At 37.1% G+C, this 11969-nt stretch overlaps 1 protein-coding gene across 1 annotated transcript; it reads left to right on the forward strand.

Annotated features, from left to right (window-relative positions):
• Positions 1-1380: 1380 nt before the first annotated feature.
• Positions 1381-10605, forward strand: ANXA1 (annexin A1; the record flags this gene model as incomplete). The annotated part of the gene is given in 11 exon segments (XM_015827492.1): positions 1381-1474; positions 2525-2619; positions 3502-3615; positions 4432-4522; positions 5065-5144; positions 5244-5300; positions 6803-6896; positions 7680-7775; positions 8705-8763; positions 9599-9721; positions 10306-10605. Coding segments are annotated over 11 exon segments (963 nt in total), but the record flags the coding sequence as incomplete, so codon positions are not given.
• Positions 10606-11969: the final 1364 nt, after the last annotated feature.

The raw sequence follows: 11969 nt of genomic DNA on the forward strand, positions 1-11969 counted from the left end.
GGGGCCACGATGCCAAAAGTAGAAGCTTGTGGCACACACCAGGGAAAAGGCAGACTGTCTTATTTTTCTCTCCTGTAGTATATGAATAGGTGATGATATTCTTTTTAAATGATGTCAAGCTTATTTTTAGGACTTGCCTTACAGGTCTGATATGCTTTTCACTTCAGAACAGCAGGAAGTGGCTCTGTTGTTTTTTTAGCAATGATGAGACAAACGTGAGGTGCCCAAAGAGATTTGGAGTGACATTTTCCTTTCAAAAATACAGAAAAGAGTTTCAAAATACTGAGGCAGTATTTAGTTGACCTCCTAAAATAAAAACTTCTACAAATAGTCCTCAGCTTATGATCACAATTGAGACCAAAGTTTCCATTGCTGAGCAAGCTGGCTGTTCAGTGAGTTTTGTCTCATTTTATACACCTTTCTTGCCACAGTTGTTAAATGAATCACAGCAGTGGTTAAATTAGTGACAACGTTTGTCAAGTGAATCTGGCTTCCCGGTTGATTTTGCTTGTCAGAAGGTCACAAAAGGTGATCACATGACCCGAGGACACTGCAACCATCATAAATACATGGCAATAGCAATAGCACATAGACTTATACACCACTTCACAGTGCTTTATGGTCCTCTCTAAGCGGTTTACAGACTCAGCATATTCCCCCAACAATCTGAGTTCTCATTTTACCTACCTTGGAAGGATGGAAGGCTTGAGTCAGCCTTGAGCCAGTCAGGATAGAACTGCCGGCAGTTGGCAGAGTTAACCTGCAATACTGCATTCTAACCACTGCACCACAATGGCTCTTTGCCAAGCATCCAGATTTTGATCATGTGACCATGGGGATGCTGCAACGGTCATAGGTGTAAAAAACGATCATAAGTCACTTTTTTGAGTGCCATTGTAACTTTGAACAGTCAGTAAACAAATGGTTATAAGTCAAGGATTACCTGCATATAGTTTCTGATTATTCATATTTAAAAACAGTCTGAAATAAACACTGATACTATGGAATAGCTATACTGCTAGGACCTTGCTGAAAAAGACAAATATTAAAAAAGGGAAGATTTTGCGTTCATAGAATTTGTAAGTTCATGCAAAAGCAGGTACCAGTGCCAAGATCCTGCTGTTCTTCTCATTGAGTAAGATATAATAGTAACCCTTACTATCGCTTTATAACTATTTATTATAACAAATGCCTCTTAGCATATTCCCTCACAAATGGTGAAAATGGTTTTCCATCATTGCATCATCCAGGTTATTCTAATTGATGACATTGCTTTAATTTGCATCTAATAATTATTTTTGAATGTACCTTGAAGATTTGGAAAAGAAAAGATTTTTAAAACAAGTTAAATGTTTTAATTTTTCAATTTATTTTTAATAGAAAAAATCTAAAACTGGTTCAGCAGTCCATACTTATCCCAGCTTTGATCCTTCAGCTGATGCGGTTGCACTAAACAAAGCCATAACTGCTAAAGGTAGGAGAGAAAGATAAAATCTGTGAATGTAGATACTGGTTTTTGCTCAGATTCTTATTTCTCCTGTGTTAATGCCATTTTAGCCCATTTTTAAATGAAAGGTCCATGCAAAAATGCACACACAATTTTGTGTGCTTTTTCCTAAGCATCTTGTGGAATAGTAGATCCAGATAATTTCAGCAAAGTCAAAAATGCAGCAGGATAGATTCAAACCATGCTGTCATTTTTTTTCTTGGCTTTTTCTGTTTCATTTTTCCTTGATTTGTCCTGCAGGCCATCCCATTCAGCAAGAGGCCAGATTTTACAATGCTTTACAAGAAATCATTTACCTAAATTAGGAATGTCCAAACTTGGCAATTTTAAGGCTTGTGGACTTTAAGTCCCAGAATTTCCCAGCCGACCATGTTGGCTGGGGAATTCTGGGAGTTAAAAGTCCACAGATCTTAAAGTTGCCAAGATTGGACACCTGTGACCTAAATGATGATGAGATAAAGACAGGCAAGAGTAGTTTTAAACATTAAGAGAAAATAGAGGCATGGAAGGAAGCAGTTCCTCTTAAAAAGTTGGGAAAGGTATGCAGAATATGACTTCTGGAATTCTTTCCAACCTCTTAAAAATGCTCTTTGTCATGTGATCGGCAAGGAAGCGAGAGGAGGCTTTAGAATGGATGCGTCTGTGATAGTCTCATGAATATGAATTGGGACTTTTTTCTTCAGAGTCTCTGCTAGAACCTGGCCCATGTTTAAACTTAATCTTACCTTTGGAGGCTTCTCATGCCAAATCTGGTTCCATTCTGGTTTTACAAAGTTGTTCTTCTGCTGGACAGAGTCCAATATCCCTTGACGTATTTCTCTTTTCAATATTCTGTTAGAAGGAATTAAAAAAAAAAGCAAGAAGGATTTTCAGCCAGGCTAAATATGTTGATGAAAACAACCTTGTTGATAAACTCAGTTCAGCAGTAATGTTACCTTTTGATTTATTGGTTGTAGTGTGGATTGAATTGATTATGTTTGTGTGAATGAAAAAAAAACGTTCTCATTCATGATTTAGGAGTTGATGAAGCAAGCATCATCAATATTCTGACCAAAAGAACCAATGCGCAACGACAGCAGATCAAGAGAGCCTATCAGCAGATGCATGGCAAGGTAGCGTCCTTTGTACATACCGTGCAAGATACTTTTCACTTTTAGCATATTATGTATGATTAGATCAGTCTTTTTCCAACTTGGCACTTTTAAGAGGTGTAGATTTCAACTCCCAGAATTCAGAAGCATGCTGGCTGGGAAATTCTAGGAGTTGAAGTCCACACATCTTAAAATTGCCAAGTCTGAGAAACAATGGCTTAGATGAATAAATAAAATATTAAATTCATTATCATGTTGATGGTTGGAACATGACTTCTAAAACTAGGCTACATAAAGCACACTAGCTTTAATATTGATGGGAGGACAGGTATAGCTTCCAGTTGACCTTAATGGTTTCATTGTAGAACATAGAACACAGAACATAGAATAATAGGAAAGGATCTTGGAGGTCATCTAGTCCAACCCCCCACCCCCTGCAAGCAGGACATGCTATACCGTTTCAGACCAATGGCTGTCAAGTCTCTTCTTGAAAACTTTCAGTGGTAGAGACAAAGTTTTGTCTCCTATTTTTTAAAAAATAAACCTGGATCTTTCACCTACATGCAGGTAAGCCCCACCTGTGAATGGGTATGAACAGAATGAGCAAAGAATAGCCACTTTTCAAGAATAAATTAACAAGGACTGCAACAAATCTACCAGAACTATTTGTTTTGTAAGTGCAAGAGCTTTATTTAGGAGATTATCCCAAGTCCAGAGGACAAAAGACAAGGGAGTATGTACATATTAAAAAATGTAAACCAACTGCTTTTTCCTTGAGGGAGGAAGAATGAAGTTCTTACACATGGTTTGGTATCGAGGATTTTCTTATATGTTTGGAAAGTAATATTTTATCGTCTGAATAAGTTCTATAAAGAATCGTTACATGTTTGCTTTTTCTCATAGCCTCTGGAAGAAGCTTTGAAAAAAGCTCTCAAAAGCAATCTAGAAGATGTTGTCCTGGCTATGCTGAAGACTCCTGCCGAATTTGATGCTGACGAACTTAGATACTCTATGAAGGTATGTTTGCCTTTCAAGGCTTGGATGGACATTATACTAAAGGGAGGAGAGAGAGGGAAATCTTTTCCTTAGCTTAAAGCAGGCCTGTCCAACCTTAAAGTTGCCAAGATTGAACACTCTTGACTTAAAGAGACATTGGAATGAATGATATGTTTGCTGGAAGTTGTCATGTGATGGATCAAGAAGCTCAAGGAGTTCCAGGATGATTGCACTGTAAATAAGTAGCTGATATAGGGGGAAATCACATGGTTCATTATGATACAAACTGTTTTGGGCTGGATTCCCACTTGGTCCTCCAAGTTCTGTTAAGTGCTAGGTGTTAAATTCCAAAAGTACATAGTGAAGTGATCAAGAACAGAAAGAATCTAGAATAAATGCAGTTAATATAATTGCTTTCTGGTACATGGAATCACTCCATTTCAACAATGTTCTTTCTTTATAGTTCCCAACCAAACTGCCAAGCCCCTGCATTTTTTTTTACCAATTTGAAGCTTCCAAGTGGTCTTTAAAGGCAGTCCCATGTAGAGCACATTGCAGTAGTCTAAATGGATGGTAAAAATACATGACAAAATAAAATATAAACCAGCTCCATGTTAATCTTTGTAATTCAAGATTCTATGATTATGATCTATCATCCAGATAGAAATAGGTGAACTAAAATTTCCAGCAAGGGCATAAAAGCTGGAATTGTAGCTCAGTAACATTTTATAACCAAAGGTTTCCTGCTTCTGCCTGAACATTGCACTTGATGGAATAAGTTCTTTTAGAAATACAAAACTAAACGTTGCTTATATATATCGATTTACTGCCAAACAGGGACTTGGAACAGACGAAGATATTTTATGTGAGATTCTGGCATCAAGGAACAATATGGAAATTAAAAACATCAACAGACAATATCAAGAAGGTAAATTACTCCTTTTTTAAAAAACAACAACAACTTAGATCTATTTTGTTAATGTCTCTTCAGCCAACAATGTGAAGCATTTTGGTAGTCATTTGTTGATAGAGATGAAGTTATGTATTTGGTTTATGGCAGATACAAAAGTACAGCTGATAATTTGCAAGGAATTTTAGAACACTAAATTCTATTAGAGTTTTTCACCAATTGAAAATAAAAATCTAATGTACAAGAAGGAAGAGAGCATCTGTAAGGTCATATTCTGTTTTTGAACATCTAATTTAAAATAACTTGGGGTAATTATTGTTTTTTTAAAAATTTATGATAACCTGCAAGTTTTCCAATGAAGATAACATTGGAATTTCTTCATGGATAGCTTTTAGATACCATTTACATCTTGCATTGTGAAATCTAAGCAATCATTTAAAAATGCAAGCCCAAGGAGATTGCAAAATGAGTTGAGTAAAAATGTAGAAGCTGTATGCAAGGAAGAAAATAATTTATTTGCATTTGAAACTCTGTTCTCAATATGTTTGCTCTTCTTGCAGCTTTTAAGAGAGATCTCGCCAAAGATATTGCTTCAGACACTTCTGGGGATTTTAAAAAGGCTTTGCTTGCCTTAGCCAAGGTTTGTAGTACTCCATGATGTTCAGAAGTCATGTTGGTTCAGGAATGATCTGTGATTGTAGTATACAATATTGAATTAAGTGAGGCTGATTTGTTTCAGGGTGACCGGAACGAAAATCCACATGTGAATGAAGAGTTGGTAGACAATGATGCAAGGGTAAGGAGTACTTGTTGCTACCTTTGATGCCTCTTTTGTCTTGTCTGTCAAAAACAAGATTTCTTTCAGGCAAGTGAATCCATTCATGCATTCCTCCCATGTTCCCAGGAGAAAAAGAATAAGGGACTTGGAGAACTTGGAGCTGCATTTCCCAGCCGAATGTCCCAAAAGTGCTTTTTCCAAAAGGCAACTGGACTTTCTTGATTATTTCTGTTGAAAACATTTTGCTTTTCATCCCAGAAGCTTCTTCAGTTCAGAATTGAATAAGCTTCTTGGATGAGAGGCGAAATGTTTTCAAGGGAAAAAAACCAATAAAATCCAGTTGCCTTTTGGAAAAAGCATCTTTAGGACAATCGTGACCTGTATGATTGAGAATCTCCACAGACATTTCCCAGCAGAAGGGGACTATTGGATGCAAGACCCACTTTAGATTTTTTACAGCTACCAAAAGGCATGAGCAAAAGGATGTGGACCTATAGGCTTCCTATAATTAATCTGTGTTGCGGGATTTACTTCCTGTCACTGCTTTTCCCAGTTGATCAGTGGCTGATCCATTCTAGGAACCATCTTATGTTTCTCAGACGGGGTGACTCATACACACTTGTCTGTTAAAGAAGAGTATTAGAGGCCAAGAGAGAAAATGATAGATCCTGCTGGAAACACATGCCTTGGTAGACAAAAGAAATGGAATAATGCATGCCAAAATGTAAGAGGGTAGAACTTATGCTGAAGCCTTTAACCCTGATGTTACTCCTACTCAGCTGTGCCTTGCTGGGGTTGGTATGTGAGAAGCTTGCTCTAAACATCAGGACATTAAATTAGTGTCAATAAGTATTGAATTCTTAGGAGGTACAAAGTTACAGTGCAATGGTGATAAATATATGTATTATTTCATGGACAAAATAAGTCAAACATGTCTGTAATTAGGCACAAGGAGACCATATCTGGGGATCTCCACCTAATGTTTGGCATTTGCAGGGAATGGAAATCTATTGTGGCCCAACTGAAGCTCTACATAGAAATCTCACTAGAGCATAAAACACAAATTTAGTTGACTATCCGTGGCATGGGAAAAAAAGAGTGGGGAAAATGATGACTTTATCTTCACTTATAGGTGTTAATTAGCCATCAACTGATCAAAAGTAATTCTTCTTTTTCATACTGGCAAAACGATAGCTGTTGTACCTGAACTAAGAAAGAGTTTATTTGGAGTAGACTTAACACACATCATTGAGTTTTCAGAGTCACCCCCTATGAGAGCTAATATAGTGGTGAAGAGTGTGAGGTATGGGGCGGAAAATTCTGGACTTCAGATTTTACTGTGGTTATAATCATAGTAAATTGTTTGGTTCTCAGTCCTTTCATCTGCAGTTGGAGGTCAAGTTGCCACCTTCTGAAAAGAACACTTTACAAAGTCTTTTGCTTGAATCTGATTATTATATATGTAATATCTATAATATTTTGGAATCTCTCCCTCTGAATGGTTTCTTTCATTGTAACAGAAATTATATGACGCTGGAGAGAGAAAAAAAGGAACAGATGTGAACACTTTCATTGAAATTCTCACTACCAGAAGTCCCATTCACCTTCGAAAAGGTAAGCAGGAAGCAAGAAATTGCATATTGATGAAATGCTTTTATTTTAAAAAGAAATGTCTTAATAGGATTTTTTTTAAAAAAAATATGCAAAATAATACTGTGTAATAATTTATTAGTGAGATTTGAAGAAGGGTTAACGAAAGCTATTCTGCTGCATAATGGACAATCCCTTAAAATTAATATAGAGGTAGTCCTCAACTTACAACCATTAATTTAAGGACTGTTTTAAAGTTACAACAGCAATGAAAAAAGTGACTTATGACTGTTTTTTTACATTTACAACCATTGCAGCATGTTCAAAATTTGGATGCTTGGCAATTGGCATGTATTAATGACAGTTGCATTGTCCTGGGGTCATGTGATCATCTTTTGTGAGCTTCTGATAAGCAAAATCGATGGGGAAGCCAAATTCACTTAACAACCACGTTGCTAACTGAACAGCTGGAAGGATTCACTTAAAAACTGGCAAGAAAGGTTGTAAAATGGGGCACAATTCACTTAACAACAGTCTTGCTTAGCAACAGAAATTTTGGGCTTAGTTGTGGTCGTAAGTTGAGGACCACCTGTATTTAACTTCAGAAATGGAGTATGTAGCCCTTCTTAATTAAGTTTGATTGGCATAATTTGAGATTCCAGGAGTGTATATAGCTCCCAAGGACCTCTCATGTGGTCTCTGTCCCTTCTAAAAACTGCCAGCAGATTATATCATTAAATACAAGTAGGATATAGTGTACACTTCTTAGGGAAACAATCTATTCCATATTGTTCTTTTTGGTTTCAGTTTTTAGTAGGTACCGGAATTACAGCAAACATGACATGGAGAAAGTTCTGGATCTCGAACTGAAAGGAGACATTGAGAATTGCTTGACAGCAATTGGTATGTATCCCTCCTCTGTTACGAAAGGTTCCTAAATTTGGTTCCAAGATTATGCCTTATGGAATGTTATTCTCCCAGAGATCAGATTGGCTCTGACCCTCTTGACTTTTAACAAGGCCCCTGAAGGCTTGTGAATGCCCTCGTGATGGAGGTCAGAATGTCACTTGGGCCATGATGTGGTTTTATTGCCAGTTATTGTTGTTTTTATCTCAGCTGCTGACTGTGCATTTATTTTGCATTTTTTGTACCTGTTTTTTTTTTGCTGGTTTTTTTTCCACCCAGAGTCACTTGTTTGAGAGGAGCAACTATAAAAATAGAAACAAATTAGCTCTTAGGTTAATAAGACTCCAATCCTAAACACTACCCCTGAAGGGTATAGCAGCCTTCGATCTTGCCCTGCATTGTGAATCAGTGACTTTAATAATGACATAGTATTTTATATTACAGTTTATTAAATTTTTGTCATTCCATAAGTGAGTTTAGGGGCATGCAAAAATATGAAAGGACAGGAAAAGAAAAGAGTCCTATACATTCTCTTCCAGAAGAAAAGTGGTAAATCTGAGAAGACAATGAATGTCTTATGGGTGTTTTTTTAATAAACAAACTAACAAACAACTTTGGGAAAGGTTCAGTTGTGTCGACAAAACAGAGGAGCACGTATCTGTTTTATCTTTTCTTTGCCAGCTGTGTTTTAACCTTTTGGATAAAACTTTATTAAGTAGATCAAGGTTATTTCTTAAAGTTAGAAAAAGTCCTTTTCTTCCCGTTCCTCTGCCCAGTTCTGCCACAATGCTTTTGTTACCTATATATAGCTGTAATGTGTAATGTGTAATTATTCAGTCTTTGGAAGACACATTGTGTTTCTTTCTTTGCACCTTGCTTTTGTTCATTTATGGTCATAAATAATCTCCATTCTTTCTCATTTCCAGTGAAATGTGCTGTAAGCAAGCCAGCTTTCTTTGCTGAGAAGCTCTATCTAGCCATGAAGGTAAAAGAAATGTTACTAACGAAGTTAGAAAAAGGCTTTGCTTTAAAGGAGTATGCCAACATAAACATTATATTTTCAGTCTTCTGATCGTTTCTCTCAAAAAAGAGATTTGTACCATATTTCCATTTAAGGCAGACAATATTGGGCACAAATTAGAAATAAAGTTTTCAAGGAATATAAATCCTTCCATTCTCCACCACTCAGTCAGAAGGGAAGATGCTTCTTGGATGAAAAGCCAAATGTCTTCAAGGAAAAAAAAAACAAAAGTCCAGTTGCCTTTTGGAAAAGCACCTTCGGAATCGCACACAAATGTTTGCTGTTGGGAATATGCAAGATCTCATAACCTGCCTGGCAAACAGTATCTGGGAGTGGTTCGTTATGTTGCTTAAGATAGCTGAGGCCTTTCTGAAATCAGAAAAGCTCATAGCAAGGACTCCCTGTCTCTATGGAGACAGATTCCCCTCTAACAGAAACTCAGGTGGCATAAACAATGGAGTGTGAACTCAGATTTCTAGTACAGACAGGTGTGGCTGGGATTTCATTAATATGGGTGTAGACAGAAAGATTATGATGTCTATTTCTGAATGAATATGCAAGGACTTTTGATTCTCTGAGGTGGCTCTTTGGTGTTTGGTCCTTGGTGGTCTCTGAGCTAGAAATATCTTCCAGCGTGGTTCTTTTGTCTATTTCTGGGTTGTCACTTGAAACTCTGGAGATCTATCATAAAGGCAAGGAGAGTTTAGAATATTTCTAGGTAAACCATTAAACCAAGCAGAGAGAATCCGCTTAAACTCGAGAATTGTGAGTTTATTTCCATTCCTTTTTTTTTCTACAGGGTTCTGGAACACGCCACAGAACTCTGAACAGAATTATGGTGTCGCGGGCTGAAATTGATATGAATGAGATCAAAGGTTTTTACAAGGCAAAATATGGGGTGTCTCTCTCCCAGGCAATTATGGTAGGTTATTTCTGCTTTTATTGATAATTAGCAGGGGTTTAAGGAATTAGACTTTGTGGTTAAGCAATTAGAACCAGAACTAAGTAGCTGTGTGGTTTGCAATAAGAGTCCACTATTTTTATTTCCATTGACAGAATGTTGCGACTGTATTTGAATGGGGCTAACAGTGATATAATTGAGGCTATTATAATTAAGATTCTTTATTATCCTTATTAATCTTTAGAACCAGTTTTTAATACATATCTTAGTCATGTTTTAAGAACAAGGTAGCCATTTCAGATTTTGTGCCGTCTGTAAATGATAGGGAATTGTAGGATAGATGGGTGCCAACTTAGAGAAGTCTGTGTTAATGTACAAGAGATTTAATAATTGTATAATTCTGGATTTCCCCAGGACTTGAAAAATTTCTGATGGAGTCAACGAGACTGACACGTGTGTGTGTGTGTGTGGGTGTGGGTGTGGGTGTGTGCGCGCGCATGAACCTGGCTTTAGAATACAAGTAGAGGTGAGGTGAATGGGAGGTATATGATTGCTCTACTCTGGTTTTGTTGGACATGAACTCTCTTTGTTTTTTCCACATGCAGGATGAAACAAAGGAAGATTACGAAAAGATTTTGGTGGCCTTGTGTGGCGGTGATGACTAAGTTCTGCATCTTGTACATTCCAGTTACTTCCTTGAGAATAGTTGAGAATATGATCTTCCTTAACTAAAGGAATCTTTGAACCAAGCTTTCTTTGAATAAGAAGGAAGTCCTTTTTTATATATCCAAAGCCAAGAGCATAGAAAGAACCATTGTGGTTGCTTTTGCAGGATTAAGATATATAAAACATAGTGTTTGTCTATATAGGCCTAGTTAACATTCCAAATAAAATCAAATCTCTTATCTAGTGTGATAATTTATTTTTTCCTGTCGATGTTGATTCTGTGCCTTTAAGAAAGAAAGATGCATATCCTTCAAATATTCCATAAATAAGCTCTGTAGAGTGACCACAGTCTCAACATAATGGCCCCTTACCAGTGGCCCCCCACACACTTAAGACATGCATTCTGGCTGCCATACAATGGGAAGTTTCAAAAGTTCCAGGGAAGAGTACTAGTGGCATGCTGGAGATGGGATGATTCACCCTGAAAGAGACCCTGATGGTTTTTACACATATTTATAAACATTATTGGTCACCTACTTTAGGAGCATCTACTTGTCAGTATGCAGGGATCTTAAAGATCATCTAGCCTTCCTTGCCCATTGCAGGAATCTACTCCTACAATATTCTTATCATCCAGCCTGTATTTAAACTCTTCCACCAAAGAAGACTCCACCATTTCCTGACGCTCTCTGCTGCATTGCTAGACATCTCTTACTGTATATAAGGAAAGCTGATATTCCCTTTTTCATTCAGTTGCAATGAATGTATTTCTGGCCATAGAAAACAAACCTTTTTCCTAGACTATGCTTAAGAAACCTCTAATGTCTACAGTTAACATTGCACAAAGAAGAAACATGTTAGGTTTGCTTAAATTAGTGACTGGCTCAGGTAAAAACTAGAAACAGAGGCCACCTGATTTGGTACAATTATAGGTATTGTACAGGTGTAAGTCTCTCTTGAACACTATGCTCTGTAATTATGAAACAGGATGTTTAGACCTTACACCTTGATGGAATAAATAATTCTTATGTCTTTCTAGTGAAGTGCTACATTGCATTAACTTTTATCCCAGATAAGATTTTAGGGTTTAGGGTTTCAGGCAAACTAACTAATGATTAGCATGTCTGCTCATCAAAAACAGATTTTATAAAAATTTCACAACACAAAGGAGTATTTCCAGAAGTAGGGTTCATTGTCCAAATTGAGAAGGGGATCACTGGTAAGCAGCAAGAAATCCAGTGCTCCAGCGGAAAATTGGGGAAAGCATACCTCTCTCTTGTGTAAAAGGATCATTTTAAAGACACATGATTGTGGATCTGGGACACCTAAGAGGTTTCAGACAGAAAATCAACTTCTATACTATCTCGAATAAGGAATACAAAAGGCAGGTTTCCCCCACCCTGCCCAACCCAACTCACGAGTGGAAAAGCAGGGTACACATTTAAAAATAACTAAAGTAAAAGATTAAGTCACTTGAAATTTCATGAGATCTGGAATGAAGAGCCACATCATGTTCAGCTTTTGCTAAATAATAAGATGTGTTCTTGCCTGTTGTGTTTCTCTTAAGTCTTTGTAACTTTTTTTCCTCTTGCCTTTTTCGCTA

This window comes from Protobothrops mucrosquamatus, unplaced genomic scaffold (genome assembly GCF_001527695.2).
Source record: "Protobothrops mucrosquamatus isolate PMUCROS unplaced genomic scaffold, P.Mucros_1.0 scaffold3737, whole genome shotgun sequence".
Lineage (NCBI taxonomy): Eukaryota > Metazoa > Chordata > Lepidosauria > Squamata > Viperidae > Protobothrops > Protobothrops mucrosquamatus.